General features: G+C 49.9%; 2 protein-coding genes across 4 annotated transcripts; one reads left to right on the top strand and one right to left on the bottom strand.

Moving 5' to 3' along the window:
* The first annotated feature begins 24 nt into the window (after window positions 1-24).
* On the top strand, window positions 25-3261 carry PRELID1 (PRELI domain containing 1). Its single transcript, XM_011362212.2, has 5 exons — window positions 25-318; window positions 871-1096; window positions 2177-2290; window positions 2401-2479; window positions 2711-3261. The coding sequence occupies exons 1-5, from the start codon at window positions 227-229 to the stop codon at window positions 2857-2859; spliced, it is 660 nt and encodes a 219-aa protein (XP_011360514.1). The 5' UTR covers window positions 25-226; the 3' UTR covers window positions 2860-3261.
* A 253-nt stretch (window positions 3262-3514) lies between these two features.
* On the bottom strand, window positions 3515-8266 carry MXD3 (MAX dimerization protein 3). Of its 3 annotated transcripts, none has more exons than XM_011362210.2 (6): window positions 7685-7904; window positions 7304-7409; window positions 6590-6619; window positions 6349-6463; window positions 4125-4308; window positions 3515-4053 (listed from the first exon to the last, which is right to left on the bottom strand). In XM_011362210.2, exons 1-6 carry the CDS (start codon window positions 7752-7754, stop codon window positions 3938-3940), a joined length of 621 nt encoding a protein of 206 aa, XP_011360512.1. In that variant the 5' UTR covers window positions 7755-7904; the 3' UTR covers window positions 3515-3937. The 3 variants fall into 3 exon arrangements, with proteins under 3 accessions (XP_011360512.1, XP_011360513.1, XP_023387633.1); XM_023531865.1 differs by lacking the exon at window positions 3515-4053 and adding an exon at window positions 5409-5500 and having other exon boundaries at window positions 4173-4308; window positions 7685-8266; XM_011362211.2 differs by lacking the exon at window positions 6590-6619 and having other exon boundaries at window positions 7685-7910.
* Window positions 8267-21508: the final 13242 nt, after the last annotated feature.

The raw sequence follows: 21508 nt of genomic DNA, 5'->3' as shown, positions 1-21508 counted from the left end.
GTCACGTGGGCGGGCGCCGGAAGTGGTAGGTACTGCGAGGCTGCGCCGGAAGTAGTGGGAGGCCCGACAACTCCTCATGGCGGCGGCTGCTGGTAGGGCGCGGTGTGGTGGTGACTGAGCAGCGAGCCTGGCGGGCGTGCGCCGAGCCCCGGCCTGGCCTCCGCGTGCCCCCCAGGCTCTGCACCCCTGATGCTGCGCGGGTGCTGAGCCCGCCCCGGCCGGGACGATGGTGAAGTATTTCCTGGGCCAGAGCGTGCTCCGGAGTTCCTGGGACCAAGTGTTCGCTGCCTTCTGGCAGCGGTATCCGAATCCCTACAGGTACGTAGCCCGAGAAAGAGCATCCCTCCCCCCTCGCTGTTTGGAGAGCGAACTGTGGGGCGAGGAAACACGAGTCCCAGGTAGGGGATCGCCGGAACTATGGTTGTCCTTAGGCAAGAGGACCCTGTCGGGGAAGCAGCCAGGCCTGCAAGGTACTAGAATGAGGCTGGGCCCCGGGCGGTGGTTTACTGGAGGTCTTAGTCTAAGGTTCTCTCATCTCGGGGTCGTGAGACCGGAAGAGGCGGCAGCACAGGAATTGGGAGGGATCCTGGGGTTATAATTCTGGGCGCTCTCCAGCGATGCAGTAAATCATGAAGTCCGGCCGTACTGGAATACCCAGGAATCCAGGTCAGCGGCGGAGCAGGAGTTGGAATTTGCCCTGGGATAGGTTTACAGGACTCTACTTCACGTCTGAGCCACAACACACACAGATCACTGCAAGTTTGGGGGAAGGCCTCAACATTCTGGGCAAGGAGGCTCCAAATGAGAACTCCAACAGACAGTCTTTCAGGGACTGGCTCTCAAGGGTCACCTTCACTCTGACACCTGCAGCAAACATGTCTTGACGGAAGACATAGTGCACCGGGAGGTGACCCCTGACCAGAAGCTCCTGTCCCGGAGACTCCTGACCAAGACCAACAGGATGCCCCGCTGGGCTGAGCGACTATTTCCTGCCAATGTTGCTCACTCAGTGTACATCCTGGAGGATTCTATTGTGGACCCACAGAACCAGACCATGACCACCTTCACCTGGAACATCAACCATGCCCGGCTGATGGTGAGACCCTTTGGTTCCCCCCATTCCAAAAAAGAGGCTAACAACCCTCCACAAGTCTAGACATAAAGGTAGAAAACAACATCCAGGTACATGTAGCTAGGGAGCCAGTGATGCAGGGAAAGGGAGGCAGTGGTTTTCAGATATCCATCAAAGCCATAAGGGTGCCTTGGATGTGCCTTAGACAGGAGAGAATCTGGGCCTCTTACCCTGCATGGACTAGAGGAGTTACCCTCTTCTGTGTCTTATATAATGGATTTTTGCCTGAGATTTGACGGGAAAAGGGGTTCCATATACCTTTGATCTCTTGCCTTTAAAACTTGAACACTCATGGTTTAAGGAGCGTTCTACAGTATCTCCTCACAATATGAAGCTTTCTAAGAACTTTCATTCTTAGCTAATATTCACAATAACCCTGGGAGGAGGAGGACATTACTCTCTCTTGTACAAAGAGGAAAGGGAGATTCAAAGAGGGGAAGTGTCCTCCAAGGTCACAGAGTAAGCAAGCAACTTAATTCATTGCCTCAGAGTTACCTGAAGGCCTGACAGCAGTCTACCTTGAGGACACTACCTCTGTTCTCTAAATTACCAAGATAGTGATCCTACTGCAAGAAATGTCTTTCAGTCCAGCTGCCAGACAGGTCTTTGAAGTGTTTCTCTTAGAAGTGCTGATCTACTTTCTCCTCTCTGGAAATCTGACATTTGGCCAGATTTCCATTTTTATTTGGACTGTCAGGATGCTCAAGCACTGCAACAGAGGGAAGACAGGCTACCAACACTGCACATGTCTAGACATAAAGGTAGAAAACAAAATCCTGGGCCAAGGTGGAGCTGGAAGGCTCTTTGCTGATCTCAAGAATCCATGTGGCTTCTAGTTTAAGGGGTCAAAGGAGAGGTGTTAGAAAGCAAAATGACCTTTGTTCTTGCTCTTCCTGTAACTGCAGCTTGGGATGCAGTAAGGGAAAGGAATGGATTTTCATTTTACTGGTTTCCTTCGTGAAAAGAGGAAGGGGATCAAATTTATGTGAAGTTGGCAAAATGAAAGACTGTCACACGATTGTGGTTGACCTGACTCCCGCACAGGTGGTGGAGGAACGATGTGTTTACTGTGTGAACTCTGATAACAGCGGCTGGACCGAAATCCGCCGGGAAGCCTGGGTCTCCTCTAGTTTATTTGGCGTCTCCAGAGCTGTCCAGGTGAGCGTCATGGGGGTATTGGGGCTCTGGGGCCCAGAGCATTTTACATAGAGACTGAGCTGGGAGTCAGTGGGCAGCTCAGAATCCTTCCTTTTCTCATTTTTTGCCAGGAATTTGGTCTCGCCCGGTTCAAAAGCAATGTGACCAAGACAATGAAGGGTTTTGAATACATCTTGGCCAAACTGCAAGGTGAGAGCTCTGGGCACTGCTGGGGAAAACCTCCTAGAGGCTGGGGTCAAGTCCTAGCTGTCCTGACTGGTGTGGAGCCTGGGGCTGTCACTGCTCTATTCTAAGCCTGGGACTCCATCTGTACCCTGCCTTTCCAATGGGGCCTGACCCTCAGAAGGTGAATGTTTTGGGGAGTGATTAGGTGGGTCTTCTTGGCACCATATGAAGCCAGTCTCCTGCTCTTTGTTGCAGGTGAGGCCCCTTCCAAAACCCTTGTTGAGACAGCCAAGGAAGCCAAGGAGAAGGCAAAAGAGACAGCACTGGCAGCTACGGAGAAGGCCAAGGACCTTGCCAGCAAAGCAGCCACCAAGAAGCAGCAACAGCAGCAGCAGTTTGTGTAGCCAGCCCAGGCCCTGGTGCAGCAACACATCAGGCCACCTGGCTCCAATCTTTCTGCCCTCCCTCTTGTACTTTATTATTAAAAGTCAACTTCCAGCCCAATCTACTGTCTGGGTGGTGGGTGGGATGGTGTCTTATTTGGCATCTATATGCACCAGACATGTTACCCAAGTCTGGGCCAGGCCTGCTTCTTCCCCCATGGGGCAGCTGAGAACAGAGGTATAGAAAGCTGCTGGGACTTGGTTATTGTCACAGACAGCATGCAGGCACAGTGGTCATGGACGCTAGACTGTAAGCTCCACGAGGGCAGGGCCCTTGGTTTTGTTCTCTGATATGTCCCAAGTACCTGGAACGATATCTAGCACATAACAGGCACTCAATAAATATTTGTTGAATTCACTCAGCCCCAGTCCTGGAGTCAGAAAGCTTTGGTACGAATCTTGACTCCACTGTTTTCCTGGCTTTGGACCTTAGGCAAATCATATTGCTCAGCCTCAGTCCCACCTGCAAGTGAGGACAGAGGCCTCTGGGCTATGAGGATTGAAGGGCCACTGTTGGGAACAGTCAGCAGCCTTATTGGTGGCTACTGATCTCATTTCCTCTTTCCCAGTTTGCGGCTGGAAGTTCCCCCATTTTCGTGAGGCAAGACCATGGACAGGAAGTTAAGAAAGAGCCTTTTAATGAAAATACTGTACAGTATGGGGCAAAGGCCAGGGGGCCTTGTCCAGGAAGGAACATGAGGGCCCAAGAGGCTTCCTGTCCCCATGGGGACAGCGGAGCCAAGTGCTACAAAAAACTGCCTGGAAAAGCAGCTCAGGCCAAAACTGCCTGTCTGCCTGCCTTGCCTGCCTTGCCTGCCTTGCCTGCCTGTGGGGCTCAGGGAGGCCAGGCCCTGCTCCCAGGAGAGATGTGGCAGCATCACAGGGCAGGGGACTGCCTGTGCCCACGCAAACGTCCTTTTAGTCCATTCCAACTGGAGGTGACTCCAAGCAGCCCCTGAGGCTTGGGGTAGGGCTCCTACCTGGCAGAGTGGGGTGGAGGGCAGGCTGCGGGCAGAGGTGTGCTTTGGGGTGTCGAGGGTCATAGCCAGGCGCCACCGTGTGAGTAACTGTGCTCCCGACCCGCACGGAAGCCTGGCAGCAGTTCGGCCTCTGCACCCCCAAACACCAGGCTCTCCACGTCCACCTCCAGTTCCTCTGCACAGGGACAGTCCAGTCAGCAGACCTGGCCCACCACTCGCCCCAGCCCTCCGCATCAGGACACTCACCTTGGTCTGAGTCAGAGCGCTCGGAGGAGAGGCCCGAGGAGTCCAGGCTGTCTGCCCTTACCCGCTCCCGCTCGCCTGCCCCTAGGGGCGCCCGGAGCTGTTCCAGCTGCTGCCGCAGGCTCTGCTGCCGGCTGCGCAGCTTCTCCTTGAGCCGCCGGGCCCGCTGCTCTTGCTCCTCCAGCTTCTGTAGATCCCAAGAGAGCAAAGGGCTGGATTCAGCTGCCTGGGGGCCCAAGCCTCATCCCAGTACCACTCAGCAGTGAACCATGGACACTTGGTGACTGCCTGCTGCAGACGGGGGCTCACCAAATTGGGGCCCCACAAGATTGCTCCTACATCCCCAGTTCCTCCTGTCCCAGGTAATTGGCCTGTGAGTTCTCTCTAGCTGGATGGGAAGAGGAAGCAGCACAATCTCAAAGACCTTTGGGCCAAGTCAGATGATATGAAGGAGTGGTGTGTGCTCGGGGTTGGGGGACAGTGTGTGGCACATCGGCAAGTGTGTACTCCAGCTGAAAGAGGTGGCCACCTCTAGGTTCCAGACAATTACTGCCACATGGAAATAGGCCCAGTGCTGCCAGATCTCCCAGTTTCTCTAATGAAGCTAGAAAGTCAGATTTTCCATGTCAAATGTTCTTTTAAGTGCTGCCAACTAATTTAAACGTTTAGAAAACTACAGACGAAACAAAAGCGTACCAGCTTGTAACTCCTGGTCGACCCTCCCAGAATCTCGATAGCTTTAGCACTACTCTGCTCCCCACACCCCACCAGAGGTCTTCCAGTCCCCACTCAGTACCAGGGACTGGAAGCTGAGGGTTCTCCCATTAGAGCCCTCAGTGAGCAGGAGCCTGTGTTCAGTCAACAAGAAGGGGAGCAAGTATGGGGCTAAGGGGCATTGGGACTGGATGTAGGATGAGTAATTGCTGCCTGGGTGGACATGGGTGAGAAGTGCCCCGGCAGAGGGAGACCGGTAAGAGCACAAAGAGTTCAGCTTTTTGGTGGGGAGTGAGGAAGAGATGATAGCAAAAAATCAGGCCAGTGGCAAGGCCTGAGTTATAAAGGGCCTGGAGTTGACAGGAGGTGAGGACTGAGACTGTCCTGTCAGGAGCCTTGGACTGTTTTCGGCAGGAGATGGGCCTGGGCAGATCTATGTGATAAAAAGAACATCCTACGGCAAGGCAAAGGACAGCCTAGTGGAAGCAAAACAGGAAGCAGAGAGTCCAGGAGAGGTGATGGGGCTTCAAAGAAGGAGTGATACGCAGGTCCTACCCACCAGCCAGTCAGTACCTGAGGGGTATACCATCCCTCCAAGAACCAGGCCAGGCAAGCTCCATGTGAGAAACAGGCCTGCTATCCGGCGAGGGTGTTATCCAGCCACCCTGAGGGGAACATAGGTACCTATGGGACAGTGCAGTTTTCACACTGGGATTTATTTGCCACATGGCACATCTATCTGTCTCTGTCACAACCACCTGGGCCTGGATTCTGAATCTGCCTCTCATGAGCCCAGCTGTGCCTCCACTTCTTCCTCTGTCAAAAGGGCCAAAACAAACAAACAAAAAAAAAAAAACAAAAAACAAAAAACCACTAAAGAAAAAGGGCCCAGGAGGGCAGGAAAGGTCTCCATTATTTCCAAGTTGGATTATAATTCCCATTCTCTGGCTGCCTGGGATTTTGAGTCAGCATACTCTGCTCATGTCCACCAGGGGGCAGCAGCAGGGCCCTGGACAAGCAGATGACTACTGCCTTCTCAGTCCTTTCCCCTTCCTGGCCTCTGGAGCTGCCTCCCAAAGTAGCTTCAGGACAGGACTTGAAGGATGGGGAAGAGAAAGAGCAAGGACCAGCCCTCTGCAGCCTAAGGGGCCCTTCCACATGACCCATCAGGGAAACTCCCAACGGCCACACCACCCATACAAAAGAAAGGAAGTCCAGAGAGGCTAAGTGCCTGGCCTCACAGTTGGGATGGAAATAATAATAGCTGTAATAACAACAGTGAACGTTTATTGGGCAAACGTTGAAGCGTAAGCCTCAGAACCATCCTCTGAGTTATTTTTTGCTTTTCTTCCCATTTAAGAAAGTTGGAAACTAAAAGCATAGAAAACTGTTCCCCCTCACACTGTGAAGCTCTAACCAAGGCCTCTCTCCCCGGTTCTACCCAACAGCTCCCTACTACACCTGTTCACCTGTCCTGGCAAGCCAACTCTAGGGTGCAGGGGTAGCCTCTTACTTGGATGTGCATCCTGGCCCGGCGCAGGAGACTCAGTGTAGTGTATCGGGCACAGTCAGCTCCCAGGGGCATCTGCTGCTTCAGCTGCTCCAGGCACCGCTTCAGCTGGGCCCTCCTGCAGGGAAAGGGGTCTGGAGGGCAGTGCCAGCTGTCTTGCTGGCCAGAGGGCCGGCAGGGAAGGCAAGGCCACAAGGAGGTGGTTCCTGGGATCTGCTGCTGTCAAGGCAGGGCTGGGACTCACCTGCGCTTCTCCAGCTCATTGTGCACAGACCTGTCAATGCCAGGTAAGACAGGATGAGGGGATGTCAGCTGCTGCCCACACCCTCAGTCCCAGGCTCCCAGGGGCTCAAAACCCACTACTGACGTCTGCCTCAAACTAGCTCCGGGTGGGACCCTGTGCTGGCCTTGGGTACCTGAATTGCCAGGTGGAGGCAGAGACACACAGGAGGCCAAATGCTGAGAGGCCTGCTAAGGTGGCTGTGGGGTCCAAACGAAGGCCCCTACAATCAGTCAAGAAGGGCTTCCTGGGCAAGGGTGACAGCTGAGCTGAGCCAGAAACACAAGTTACCCAAAGCGGGTAGTGAAAGGAGAGGCACTCAAATTGGAGGGAATGGCAAGTGCAAAGGGTTGAGACAAGGAGAGAAAAGGAGCAAGCCTGAGGGAGAAAAGGAGTGGTTTGATAGGTGGAGTGTAGGAGTGAGAGTGGGAACGGGACTGAGAACTGCCTTGTTCACAGTTCCTGGCACATTGGGGGTGCTCAAGAAATAGCCCTTGAATGAATAGAAGGGTGTGTGTTTGGAGGGTGGGGAGATGGCAGGAGGGGCCTGAATGTCTCCAGAGTAGGGAACCTGGCCCAGAAGACGCAAGCAACAAGGGGAAACTGGCCTAAGAAGGAGCCCGAAAAGGGACTGCGCCCATCCCCCCCCTCCCCCCCGTTCTCCCCGGCCCTCCTCACCGTCCACTGTCCGGCGTGCCAGAAGCTTGTGGGGATCGCTTCCTTCTCCTGTGGACGGAGCCCGGACTGCGGTGCGGGCACAGAGACGCGTAGCCATGCTCAGCCTCTGCCAGAAAGAGCCCCCGCCCGCGTCAGGCTGGGGCTGGTCGCAGCGGGCGCCCCTGGCACGGCACAGTCAGGGAGGAGCTTTTGGCGCCAGGGCCATTTCCCCAACCCCTCCCAGCCCGACCGCCCGCGGACCCCTCTCGAGTTGAAGGTGGGGGTTCCCCAGGGCTATTGCCCCAAGGCCATGCATGCATCCTTCAAGTTGGGAGCCAAGTCCAGCCCGGGCCCGTGTCAGCGAGATTGCCGCCTGGAATCCGGCCAAGGGTTGTGCCTCACCTCTCTCCCGGCGTTCCAGGAACTCGGCTGCCTGCAGCAGGACCTGGATGTTGCTGGCCACGGGTTCCATATTGACGACAGCTGGTGGCGGGTGGGCCTGGGGGTGCGGGCCGGAGGAGCCGCTACACCACTTTTGTTACAATGTAACTGAAACGGTGCAACAAACACAGGCTCCCGGCCCCGCCCCCGGGACGCCCCGCCCCCGGGACGCCCCAGCTCCTTGCCCCGCCCCCTGGGACGTGCGGAGACTGCAGCCCACCCCCCCGGCGAGCAGCCCGCCCCCTCGGACTTCCGCGGGGCCGCCACGGGCGCCAGCTCCAAGTCTGGCTTTGGGCGAACCCCCAAGCTCGGGAGTGATGCGTCTCGCCCGCTTTGCTCAGCAACTACGCGCCGGCTACTTGGAGTCCCTGGGCCTCAGTTTCCAGCCCGTGCTGATGGCAATGGCCCCGCATAGAGAATCGTGCTCTATGGGTCGTGGTCCCCGGAATGCCCCCGGTTAGGCTGCTGCACATGGGCGCTGCGGAGGCGGGGCAGGCGGGCGCCCTAGCCCATTTGCGGGTTGTCTCGGGAGGCTCGCGGGCGTCACCTTCGGGGCGGGACAGAGGAGCCTCTGAAGCGCTATTGGCTATGCGCGGCCCCACCCTCTCCCGCCGCTGGTCAACACGTTCGGGCGGGAAAAGGAGCAGGTTTCAAATTTGAAAACCCGGCGGTGGGGGCGGGGCTGAGCGGGAACCAGGCCGCAATGCGCAGGCGCCGGAGGAGGGGTCGCGGGTCTCGCCTCGCGCTCTGGGGTCTGTGCTCCGGCCTGCTGGCCATCTTCCCTGTGGGCCCTGCCGGGCTTCTGCTTCCTTTTGTGGCGAATAGGAATGGTCTCCTGGCTCCTCCTTCTCACCACCTGCAGGGAAGCTACTGTCGCTATTAAAGGTTAGTAGGCTACCGACTTCCCGAGGCCGGCCATACTCTGGAAGCACACGAAGTGGCTCTCTAGTGAGTCCTGGGTTCCGGTTCCTCTCCTGTCACCGCTGCTTCTCAGCTCTGTGACTCGAGAAGTGACTTCCGTCCTGTAAGATTGGGAAGCCCAGCGACAGCGATGCTGATGGATCAAAGGCCACACCTGTTCGTACCCAGTAGGTAGGAACTGCTGGTTTCTACTGCCCAGGCCACTACACGCAGGCTTCCAACTCCCACAGAGCCCCAAGTAAATTCCTAGCCTCCGAAGGAGTAGCTGCAATGACTTCTGGAGGCAGCAGTGGCAGGTGCAGCCATACCTGCCGCCATGGTGACAGTCTAAGGGTGAAGGCAGGTGTTACAGGGTGGAGCATTGCTGCTAAGCGGGGACAAGTCTGTGACCCCGCAATGGAGCGAGGGAACAGGAGAGACCAGATTCTTTATGAACACGTGACACATGGCAGTGAGTCCTCAGTTCCTTGGAAGAAAACCGCGGAGTTTTTCTAAGAGTCACTCCCAGAGGAATCACTGACATGCCAAGAACTGAGCCATTCATTCACCCGATAGTCGATAGTCGCTGAGCAGGACTGGCCCCCAGGCACTGTGCTGGGGGCTGGAGAATAGGACGATGGGCAAAACCAGAAAGGGTTCCTTCTTTGCAGAGCTCACGAAGGAGCAGGTGAGAGATGGACATAGTAATCACACAATAGAGTTGCAGCTTTGACAGGTCCTCACAGGAAAAGACATCGAGAGGGCACATCCTAATTAGCATTGACCTAATCAGGGAGGTCAGAGAAGGTTTTTCTAGAGAAATGGATGAATAGGTGTTATCTATGTATAAGGGATGTAAGAGAATTCCAGACACAGGAACAGCAGGTGCATAGGCCCTGAGGCTGAAAGGAATGTATGCAGACTGCAAGGTGGCCACCGTGGCTAGCATAGAGAGAGCAAGACCAGGTGCAGGCTGATGCTGGAGAGGCTGGCAGGGCCAGAACAGAACTGGTTGATGGGTTCCCCAGACCCCCACCCGCAATTACTTATGTCTAAAGAAAGGAGTCACAAGGCTTGTTAATGAATTTCCAATTTTATTTCAACACCCACACAGTGTGGGCACAAGCCCACTGATCAGACATCTGGGACCCAGGTGGCCTGGCCTTGTACGGGGGAGGGGAAGGGGTGTAGGATGGAGCTAGCCAGGCCAAGCACCTGCTGAAAGCCCCACTGGCTACCCTGGCCCTCAGGACAAAGTTCAAGCTGGACCGTGCCTCTCCTCCTGCCATGCCAGGTGCCATGCCATGCCCTTGCCTATCTCCTTGCCTCTGCCAGCTTGACTAAAATGTCACTATCTCCAGGAGGTTCCCAGGTCATCCTTTGGAAAACAGCAGTGTTCCTGTGTCCCTTAGGGTCAGCCTCTTCCACCTGACTATGACCACAGCGACAGAGGAAACCAATGCTGAGAAATAGGGGAAGCTTGGTGGGCCTGAGTCTCCATGCCCACAAGAGGCTGCTGGTGTAGCAAATCAGCAGACCCTCAACTTGGGGCTGCTGGAATGCCACCCCCAGGCTGTCAGGGGTAGCACAGCACAGTGATGAACGGAATCATGGAGCCGGGAGGCCCTCATTGAAATTGCAGGGAACTGGGCCTTGAGTTCTGGCTAGACTGTCTCAGAAGTGGCTTACAGTCCCAGTTATCCTGGAGGTGGAGGTAGGGGGCACCAGGGCCTCAGTAGGACCTATAGTATGTCCACATGTTGATTCCTGGTACAGGTGGTACCTCTTTTTCAATTTCTCTCTCTCTCTCTCTCCTTGATAAATCTAATTAGCAGTTTTCAACTTTATTAATCTTTTCAAAAAACTGATTTCCGATTTAATTTGCTCCTTTGTTCCTAGATTCTTAAGATGAAAATGTTCTTTTGGATCCCAAATAAACACATATTGCCTCTTATTTTGGCCTTTTATTTTTAGGTTAACACCCTTCTGTATTCCAATTATTGTTCTTTTCCCATTTTTTATATTTATAATAGTATAAATTATAGCATTTGTGTTATATATTTTATTTATAATAAATTATAAATGTTTATATTGTATTTTATTATGTTTATAATATTTATGTTATATTTTTGTAATATTTATATATTTATAACATATTCCAAAAACTGGCTTTTTGTGGGACTTCTATTGAGTGTGTTTTCTCTTGATAATAAAGCACATATCCTTGCTTCTTCTCATTCTTGTAATTTTTGATTCTAGAACTTAAAAGTGAGGAAAAATATAATGGAGTATAATTATATCAAAGTATATTTTTATTGTTTTTAGTTATTTATTTATTTCCCTAAGAGTGCAAATCCTTGCCTGCCTGGCAGTTTGAGCAAGGGGCTTATCATTTGGATTCCTCTTGAGCTTTGTGAGGAATTTAGCCAATTCTACAGTTAGAGGAAACAGTCTACACAAGACTACTGTCACTTCTGACACCAACAGCCAGTTCGGGGGATTCACAAAACCACTGTTAGGAATGATGATTTGCTAGGACTCAAAGAACCCACTCACAGCTATTATGCTCACTCTATATACTGTATTATACAGTTTATTATAGAGAAAGAACAGAGATTAAGATTGGCCAAGGGAAAAAGCTCATGAAGCTGGGGAAGTATGAGATGTGGGACTTCTGCTCCCTCCCCCCATGCAGTCAAGACAAGTTACTTTCTCAGTATCAAGATGTGACAACACACAGAGTGTTGCCAACCAGGGAGGCTAATCTGAGCCTCGGTATTCAGTTTGGGGGCCCTGTTATGTAGGTGTGATGATTCATTGATCGATCACCCATGTGGCTGAGCTCAGTCTCCAGGTGACTTATAGCACGTGACCCAAAGCCCACCCTAAGTTGCCTCGTTGGTCTTTCTGTGTGACCAGCCCCCACCCTAAATCACATTGTTACTCTCTGGCCAGCTAAAGGCTGACTGAGATCATATCCCAGGAGCTGAGGGCAAAGGCCAGACCTCTTCTGGGGCAAAGTTAAATTCTTTAGGATACAGGCCACCAGCCCTCTCAACCCCCCCACTTCTCCCACCTCCCCTACCCCCACCTTTGGCCAAGAATCTTAAAGCAAACGATAAAATTGGCTAACATTTAGAGGGGCCAGGGTTGGGAGTAGGGGTAAATTTAAAGAAACAATGAATCCATCCTATAAAGCCTTTCATACACTTTCATATTTTTGTACTAAATTAATTATTCATTGCCTCCCTTGTACTTTCTGATAAATGTGCGTAGAACTATTTAGCACAGAAATTAGCTGATGGTTAGGTAAACACAGTTCTTCCTCACGCCAGTCATTTTCCTTCTGTTTTATTTCCTGAGGAGGCTTTAACTCGATTTCCCAATACATTTGACTCTCAAGATCAGCATTATAACAAGGCCAGTGTCATGCCCTCATGCATCATCATACTGCATGACTGAAATGTCTCCCAGAGTGATGCCGGTTAGGTTTACAGACTTCTGTTCAGTTCTTTTAGGTTCCAAAAGCAGGTGAGGTCTCACCCTCCCAGGTGTCTGGTGTAACTGGGCTAAGGGACAGGAACATCTTACTCCGAGCATCTCTCAAGGTACGGATGTAATTTCTCTGGTTACATAAACCTTTCATGCCTTTACCCTCAGCTACCATCCCCCTCCTCTCCATTTTGCCCTAACTTTTCCAATTTTGGCAGAGGTGTTAGGTTCAGCCACTGTGCTGGTCTGGACTGCCCCCGCCCAGGGCACTCTGTTCCTGTGGGTCAGGTTACCGGTGCAGAACTGCTGGATTGTCCCGACCACTGAGCAGTATAGCTGCATTCACTGCCAGCCCCAATTTGCCATATGGGGTGAAGGCACAACCCTCCCCATCAAACTCTTAGCAATACTGATACAAAGCTTTGAAGGTACAGTTAGTTTCTTAGTTAGGGGTTACCCCTAGTCCTGGGGATACTGCATCAGATAGTACAAAAGAAGTTGAGGTGATGTGAGGAAAAAAGAAAAAAGTACAATTGTACCAGCACCTTTGCCGTCCCCTCCTCCCCAGCGCCGCCACCCCCTCCCCCCACCCCCAACCCCCCCGCCGCGCCAAAGCAGAAAAATCTATCTAGTGGGGACAGTCGCTTGGTCTCTCATGTTGAGTGTGAACACACTCGTGAAGGTATGTGAGTCAGCCTTTCATGTTTTTATTACCCCATTTTAGACAAAAAAAAAGTTTTCATTCTCCATCAAACCATTATTCTGAGGGCTATAAAATGTGTTCCTTGGACTGAAGATACGTTATCTAGCAGTCCAAATCATTCTAGTATCTTCTGTTCCAGTCTTTTTATTGTACACTGAGCATTTGCATCTACCATGGGGTAAGCTCAGCCCAGCCCAGAACCCGGGTCTACTCCCGTCAGGACCCATTTGTGCCCCACCCCTACCTGAGGGCTGCCTGTATCCTTTGACTTGTCAGCTACATGCCTGGAGCCTTCTCTGGGAGTCGTCCACAGCCATCCACAGTCTCAGTCTCTTGCTGATACACAGAACGGTTCTTGTTGGCATCTTATGCCTCAGAAGGTCCAAGAGGACTAGTTTAGACTCAGCCCATCTCCACATTGCTGCATCCCCTCCCCCCACATCAGCTCATTTCATGGGCCCAGGAGGCCACCTCAAGGAGCACACCAGAATATCCACTCACTCGTTGCAATCACCTTCCGATTCTGGAAGGGTTTCTTCCTACGGGCCAACATGTCCTGCTTTAATGCACCCCTCAAATTCCCGTAGTGGTCCCCTAGGGCTGTGGCCCATACGGGCATCTCATCAACAGGCCAGTTTTCCATTGCCTCTGCCTGACCATATGGCCAGGCCGTTGGCCACTGTCCGTGAGTTGCTAAAAAACCCAAACATTGGAATGAACAGCACACAATTTGGCCCACTGAGTTGATTTGTTTTGACCTTTTCCATCAGAGCGGAGGCCTCCCCAACAGGAGCTGTGCTGCCATCCACAAACCCAGCAACTCTTTGTTGCCCGCAGGATCCAGCAGCATCTCAGGTGATTCCAGAGTCGTCCTTTGGGGAAAACAGGCCCCCTGCTCCTGAGTACCTCCTGGTCTACCTCAACCCCAGCATGTTCCTGCAGAAATCATTTCCACTCTGGGATGGAACACTTGTGGGCGCTGCCCTCCATGCATTTCTCTAACACCACATAAAGCATTGCGGGTATTTCAGGTTTCAAGGTTATTTTATGTCCTTCAGTCACAGGGGAAATCTCAATGAAAGTCCAATAGCAAGCTAGTTAGTAATTGTTTCTCTAATGGAAATTTTCTGGTCCCAAATCCCAGCAGTTGCCACTAGGTGGCACTCACAGGCTTTTGCCATAAGCTCCTTTCTGGGCCGCTCAAGGGCTGAACCGTAGGAAATTAAAGGGGCTAGGGCAATGCTACTGGCTCCAGTTTAGTCTGTGCAGTCCATCCTGGCAAGAAGTTTCCCTGCCTTCTGTTTTACAGTGAAGCTTTCCCCAGTCAGACACAATATCCACCCCCAAGATACATTCAGGTAACGGAGATGCAAATATGTCACATAAAGTCTGTTCAAACTTTCCAATTTCTATCCAAGCTTTCCCCTTTATCCCATATCCTCCCTAGCCAGCTGTAGCACCATCCCCTCCACTGGACTTCACGAACAGGCTTTGGAATCACAGTGGTGGGGGGCCCGTATCAAGGAGTCCTGCAAAGTCTCTTCCGCATAATCTGACAGTTTGCACCCACCAAGTTCATATGTCCGTGGGTGTCCAGCGGGGTTCAGCCTTATCATGACTATCTTGTAGGACCACTGTCCCTGGTGATTGGAAGTCTACTTTCTCCTGCCATCTTTGCCTTCCAGCTTTTTAAATGCCTCCAACAGAGAGTGAATAAGGCAGACTTGTTTGGGGGCCAGCAGGGACTCCCATCAGTCCACAAAATTTCCAAGAGTGCTGGATCAAGACCTTTGATCCCAGAAATGTTTGCCTTATTCATTCTATTTCTTAATAATCGCTTAAAGGTTTCCATACTGCTGGATGAGTCCCAGGACCATCTCTTTTTTTCCCCCGTTCTCCTGTGTCCTCCTGTGACTCTTTCCAACGTCTTCCCTGTCTGTTGCTTCAGCATCACTTTTTTTCGGTCGTGGCCTGGAGGCTAGCGGCTGTAGCTCAGGCCAGCCATCGCCCAAGCCTGGCCCAGTCTCAGGGTCTGCCCCACACTCTCTTTTGCTTTAATTTAGCGACTGCTGATAACAATCATCATGGGATGGTATCTTTTGCAGGTTTCTTGTGATTTTGCTTTTCCTGTGCATTCATTCAGTGAACCAAGTGAATCTAACATTTCTAAATCCCATTACTGACTTTTGCCTCCAGTATCTGATGGTGATATAGCTGCACATCCACAGGTGGTGAATCCATGGCCCTCTGGGAACGCAAGTTTCCTCACGCCCCACCCTAGGGGCAGTGAACAACCCACCTGCAAGCACACCTTTTATACTCGATCCAATCAGTCCAGAGCCCACACCCCACAGTCAGGACCAACTCAGGACAGTCCTACACCCAAGAGTTCACTGCAATTATTCCAAATGGTCAACTCTGAACCTGCTTCCCCTGCCTCACCTGTTCCTTCCTGCAGAAACCGCAAGAAAGGTTCTTGCCCACATTTTACCCTCTCCCTCCATCTCCTGACCGACCCCTGTGTGACCCTGCATGGTGTGGTGTGCCTCTTGTTTCTAGGGAACTGTGACTATAAACTTCTTCCTTTATGACCCTCATCTCCGTGTTCTATGCGTCTTACCATTCCTGATTAAAACAAGTCCTGGGTCCCCTTACAACAGCAGATGCAGCAGTCAGGGTGTTTTGACACCAGACGGACATGCTATGTCTTTACACTGCTCTTCATCCATTGCCTGTGAAGGCACCACTGGTTGTTGGTTTGCTTGGCCCTTGATGACTGCTGCATTGGGTCGTTTTTTGTGGGGTGATTGCTAAGGATTCCCAGCCTCAACTGTGGATCTTGAAAAGCTGAGTCCTCTCCGTGCTGCTGCACAGGCTAATGTGGTAAATGTCTGAGACCGAGTGCCTAAGAACACTCAGCATCGATCTTCACCTTACAGCTGGATGCGGCCATGTGACTAAGTTCTGCCAGTTGGATGTGAGTGGAGATGAGGTGTGCAACTTCCAGGTCAGGTCTTTCTAAAAGGAAAGTGTAACTTCTTGTTGCTTGTGCACCCCTTTCTGCTGGCCGGAGTGTGGATGTAGTGGACATGGGGACAGCCAAGGGATCTGGGAGCGAAAAGATAGGAGCCTGGGTTCTAGTGCTGGGGAGCCACTAGGCTGGCCCCGGACTAGCATGTGAGAGCCTGATCCATATCTATCCTGTTTCAAGCATTGTGGGAGGGGTGAGAATCTGTTTCAGCATCCGAACCTGTACCCGAAATAAGAAAGAGCCAAAACTTATCTAATATTTTGCTTGGGGATTTTCACCTACGTTCACAAGTTATACGGAATTACACTTTTTAGGTGCTCCTTATCTGTTAAACTTTAGGTTATATTGGCCTCCGAAAATGGACTGGGTAGTGTCCTCTCTTTGGACAGGGTTGGCTGCTGGATTGGCTGCTCCCTCTCAGGGCATTTCCCAAGCGGCCCAGGAGAGAAACACAAAGACGGTCTTACAGTTACAGCTCTGGCTGTGACACAGGTTTGCAGTGAGATTCACCCAATGGGACACCCAGGAGTGGAGGCCCCGCTGGGCTGTTTCTGCTGCTCTGAGTGGTCAGCACTCCTACGAATGCCCAATATCAAGTTCCAGGTGTTGAGAAGCAGCCGTGGGACATCACGTTTTTGCAGGGGCAGATCTGGCAGCCAACGATGGCATTAGTATTTACTTCTTTTTGGATTATTTGGGTTTACTTTCTTGCTTTTTATCTAGGGCTTTTAATTTTTTTATTTGAATATAGTTCATTTCTTTATTTTCTAGCAATTTCATTTAAAACAAAATTTCACTCTGAGCTGTGCTTTATCCATGTCCCTGGGCTCTTCTCTACTGGTGCACGACTTCTGTCATGACTTCCCCTCTAGTCAAAACATTGTTTATTGGAATGTTTTTTGTTTCCAGATACAAAGATTTTTCTCTTAAATTTTTTTCTAGAATTTTTATAGTGTTAGCTTTGAAATGAAAATCAATGATGCATTTTTTGAGGTAATTTTACATTTGATGTGAGGTAAAAGTAGAGGGTCACCTTTTTTTTAAATTTGGTAGTTCCAATACCGTTTGTTGAAAAGACAACTTTTCCCCTTTTGAAATAACTTGGCACTTTTATCAAAAATCATTGACCATCAGTGTGAGTCTAATCCTGAACTCTGTTCTGTTTCATTAATATACATTTATGTGTATCTTTATACTGACATCTTATTTTTTAGAATAATGTAGCCTCATAGTTAAGTCTCAGAATCAGGGAGTAAGTCCCCCAAATTTGTTCATTTTCTTTAAAATTTGTTTGGCTTTCCATATGAATTTTAGGATCAGCATTCAATTACTACAAACAAACAAACAAAACCAGCCTAAAAAACCCTAAATGAGGTAACTATTGAGATTGTATTGAATCCATAAATCAAATTAGGAAGAAATGATGCCTTAAAATATTTTTTCCAGTTCCTGAACTCAGTGTATTTAGGTCTTTATTTCTTTCATTAGTGTTGTGAAGTTTTTAGCATATAGATCTAGCACATTATCTTGTTGGATTTATACTTAAATATATCATGTTTGATGGATGTCATTAAAAAGGTACTATTTGTTAATTTTTATTTCCTAATTATTTGACACTGTTCTATAGAAATAGGATTGACTATTGTGTATTGATCTTGTATCCTGTGATCCTTATATATTCACATATTAGTGCTACACCTGCCAAGGAGAGCGGGGCCAGCTCAGATGTCCGGGGCTGCTGCTGAGTAGACCCCTTTGCTCTATTAGCCCAGATCTATCTCTGCCTACTGCCTGGCTGCCTCCCAGCTCAACCTACCTTGGCCCTATGAAGGTGAAGAGATGTAATCCCTAAGATGACGTGTCACGGCATTTCTAAAGACTAGACTTCTTGTGCACATGCTTCATTTCATTAAAACAGAAGTTCTTCATAGAGAAAGGCCCTGGTATCTGCATTTCACACTGGGGGCACCACTCAGGGCAGCTGCTTCCATTCTGTTAGCTGAGGTTGGACAGTCCATTCTGTGTCACCCAAGTCTGAGTTTATAGACCATGGTAGGAAGAAGAGTGGCCCCCAAAGATGTATTTGTCCTACGCCCTGGCATCTCACATGTGAATATCTTCAGGTTATATTGCAAAAGGGAATTAGGGTGGTTAATCAGCTGACCTTAAAATCAGGTGACTCCCTGGCTTTAAGGCCCAGTGTGATCACATGGGCCCTTAAAAGCAGCAGAAGAAGGTGAAGAGATGTAATAAGGAAGAGGCACAAGAGATTCAAAATGTGAGAGGGACCCTTCTGCCATGCTGGCTTTGAAGATAGAGAAAGAAGGCCACCAACCGAGGAATGCAGGCACCCTCAGCTGACATTCAGCAAGGACCTGGGAACCTCAGTCCTACAACCACACGGAAGTAAGTTCTGCCAACAACCTGAATAAGCAAGCTCATGATTCTCCCCTAGAATCTCCAAAAGGATGCTGGCCCTGCCACCTTGATTTCAGCCAGCTGAGGCCCGCCTCAGGCTTCTGACCTACACAACGGTGCGAAATAAACTTGTGTTACTTGAGCCGCTACATCTGTGGTCATTTGTTACAGCAGCAATGGAAATGTGTCCTTACGATCCTATTAATTCATTACCATTTTCCAAGCATGTCATACAGATGATTTCTAAGCACATCTTATCGCATAAGTATGTCTAAGTATATGATAAGACATGATAAACCCTAAAACCAAATATGTTTGACATGCAATATTCTTAACCTAATACATTTTTCCCCCAACATGCTGTCCCCAGGACAGGCTCCTGCTCCCTAGACCTCTCCCCATCCCCAGCCCTGAACCTGAGTTGTGTCGTTCAGGGCCAGGTGCTCCTTAGGCCTCTGCCCCTCTGTGAGCCTGGGTCCCCCCGCTACTATTCTCCCGGGTTGGAAGAAAAACTAGAAGAGATTAAAAAGTGGCTCCCTGGGGACGGGAGCTGGAGAGAATAGTGATTTTTTTTCCTTCGAGAGTGAACAGCTTCTCTAAGACTTTCTACTGAACAAAGCACAAAGGCCATACTTAAAGATCAAAACTCAGAATCCACAAACAGAACTGAACCATCCGTTTACTTAAGCCGGTGGGTGGTCCATTTCAGGACTAGCTGGGTGCAGCGGCATGCAGCTTGGGCTGGTTATGTGTCTGTAGACATTGTTGGCCAGTCCAGTCTGTTATGCGTTGGTTTTTACAGGAGCTGTGCCCATGTGCTTTCCATTCTCTGCTGATGGTGGCACAGCCAACCCAGAGTAGGAACCAAACAAAGATGGAGTCCAGTACTGTGTCAAGGGCCTTCCTCAGTTTCCCCCTTTGGCACATTCTGCATCTGGCAGAGATGGGAGTGAGTATTAGTTATCAGAGTTGAGGATGGACTGAGATGGGTTTCTGGGCTGGGTTCCCTCCATGTCTGAAAGCTGCAGCTGTGACAAAGGCTTGGTTATTTTGAGAAACAATCCAAGGAAACTGGAATGGGGGCTAGGGGGATGTGAGAGGGAGAAAGGGAAGTCAGTGCCAAAGGATGTCAGGGAGTTGGTTACCACCACAGGCCACCAAGGCTCAAAATGGCGGAGAGGATGGAGGAGGAGCCCCGAGGTGCCTGGTATAGACAGTTGCTTGGTTTCCTTCTGGGCTAGGACCGTGTGTCTGTCCTGTCCAGGCAGAGACTCAGACTGAGTAATATTTGTTCAGTGCAATATCATGACCCAAAAGTTCATGCAAGTGCCTGGGGTGATTAGAAACTCGAACACCAACAGCACCAGTCCTTGGAGAAGCCAACAAGCTCATCCTGAGAATATGTCATGAGTTTTTGAATTTGTAGGATTACCTTGATATGTGGTGCTGTTTGGCATGTTTTCTCTGCAGAGGTGGAAAAAGAGTTGTTTTTTAATACTTAGAGGTGCCTTGGGCAGTTGATAAAACTTGACCTTGGCACTGAGGCTACAGCTTGGCAAAGCCCCAAGAGTCCTATTTTTTACAACTTCTATCCTGCCAAAAGTATTTTTTACGGCCTGTATCAGTTCCTCCACTTTTCAGTTCAGGAACTGAGGGCTTTCACACTAGCCACCACCAGGTTTCACAGACAGACCCTGTAACTGGAGGCGAGTCTCTTTCTTGAGGTCTCCAAGTTTGCCAATGTGCCTGACTTCTCAGGAAGTGACCTTACTGCCTGGAGGCTGGGACTTCATGGGCCATCGGACAAGCAGCAGGCTGGCTTCATGAAGCACTGTGCAGGCACCTGTGCTGCAAGGGTTCAGACAGGGCAGCCAGCCCCGAGTGAGTGAGACATAGCTGGGCACGGCGTGGTAACAAGTCCGGCTGGTCCAGCGAGATCCTGGCAGGAAGGAGGACCGACTCTGACTGAGCCTGTGCCAACCATTACAGCACCATGGAAAGTCGGCCGACTCTGACTGAGCCTGTGCCAACCATTACAGCACCACGGAAAGTCAGGTCGCTTGTTTGGTGGCTCCTCAAAAAGTTAAACACAGAATTACCCTGTGACCCAGCAATTCCACTCCTAGTATCTACCCAAAAGAACTGAAAGCAGGGACTCAACAGACCCTTGTCCACCCATGCACATGGTAGCATTACTCACATTAGCCAAAAGGTGGAAGCGACCCAAGTGTCCATCATCAGCAGATGGATAGATAAACAAGATACAGCACATCCATATGGTGGAATATTATTTGGCAGTAATATAATATCGTGATGCATGCTCACCTTGATGACATTGAAACTCTAACCCTACTGTTGAGGACATTATGCTAAATGAAATAAGCCAGACACAAGAGAACAAATATATGATTCCATTCACATGAGGTATCTATAATAGACAAATCCAAAGACAGAAAGTAGAACAGAGGTTACCAAGGACTGGGGAGGGGAGATGAGGACTTACCGCTGAATGAGGACAGAGCTTCAGTGTGGAAAGGTGAAGTTCTGGAGACGGATAATGGCAATAGCTGCACAACGAGGTGAATGAACTTAATATCACTGACCTATACACTTACAAATTGGTTACACCGGTCAATTTCATGTTGTATGTGCTGTACTAAAAATTTTTAAAAAGAAAAGTGACTTAGTAAAGTTGTTTAACATTTGACTACTAAAGTTGTTTAACATTTGACTACTACTCTGGGTAGTTTTATAGACAAGGCAAGCCAATATGTGATTATTTTCAAAGAATCTTCATTTTATTAAGATCTCCTAATAACTCACTAGCCTATAATCCATATGATCTCCCAAAAGGATATCTCCTTAATACTGATTGTTTTAATTCAGCCGGAACTAGCTAACATCCAAGGAGCGTTTCATTCCAGTTTGTTGAAGTGTAGCCTGGTAAACTAAAGAGTGAGAGAAAATATTAAGGGCTTCCTTATATACCTCTCAGAAAAAAAAGAACATTATATAAGACCAGCTATGTATGATATGCATGAATAAAAAGTTACAAAAGTACCAACAGATCCTAAAACAAATAATCTCAACTGGTTTTTCTCACTGTTCATCACACAAACCACAAAAGGAAAAGTATAAAGACTAAGGCTAATACAGACATATCAAGCTCCACATCTCACCACTAATTATACAATCACAATGCATGAGCCTATCTACAGAAATTTTATGCCACAAAGAAAAG

This window comes from Pteropus vampyrus, unplaced genomic scaffold, assembly GCF_000151845.1.
Source record: "Pteropus vampyrus isolate Shadow unplaced genomic scaffold, Pvam_2.0 Scaffold74, whole genome shotgun sequence".
In the NCBI taxonomy this organism is placed as follows: domain Eukaryota; kingdom Metazoa; phylum Chordata; class Mammalia; order Chiroptera; family Pteropodidae; genus Pteropus; species Pteropus vampyrus.
The sequence above is the reverse complement of the archived record's forward strand: the minus strand, read 5'-3'. Positions and strand labels throughout refer to the sequence as shown.

Excerpts from the sequence above, each read along its gene's own strand:
- PRELID1 (XM_011362212.2), top strand. The coding sequence starts at position 227 with ATGGTGAAGTATTTCCTGGGCCAGAGCGTGCTCCGGAGTTCCTGGGAC. Across the intron at positions 319-870 it reads CGGTATCCGAATCCCTACAG|CAAACATGTCTTGACGGAAG; the intron begins GTACGTAGCCCG and ends TGACACCTGCAG. Across the intron at positions 2,480-2,710 it reads CATCTTGGCCAAACTGCAAG|GTGAGGCCCCTTCCAAAACC; the intron begins GTGAGAGCTCTG and ends TCTTTGTTGCAG.
- MXD3 (XM_011362210.2), bottom strand. The coding sequence starts at position 7,754 with ATGGAACCCGTGGCCAGCAACATCCAGGTCCTGCTGCAGGCAGCCGAG. Across the intron at positions 7,410-7,684 it reads CCTGGAACGCCGGGAGAGAG|AGGCTGAGCATGGCTACGCG; the intron begins GTGAGGCACAAC and ends TCTTTCTGGCAG. Across the intron at positions 6,620-7,303 it reads GGCACGCCGGACAGTGGACG|GTCTGTGCACAATGAGCTGG; the intron begins GTGAGGAGGGCC and ends TGGCATTGACAG.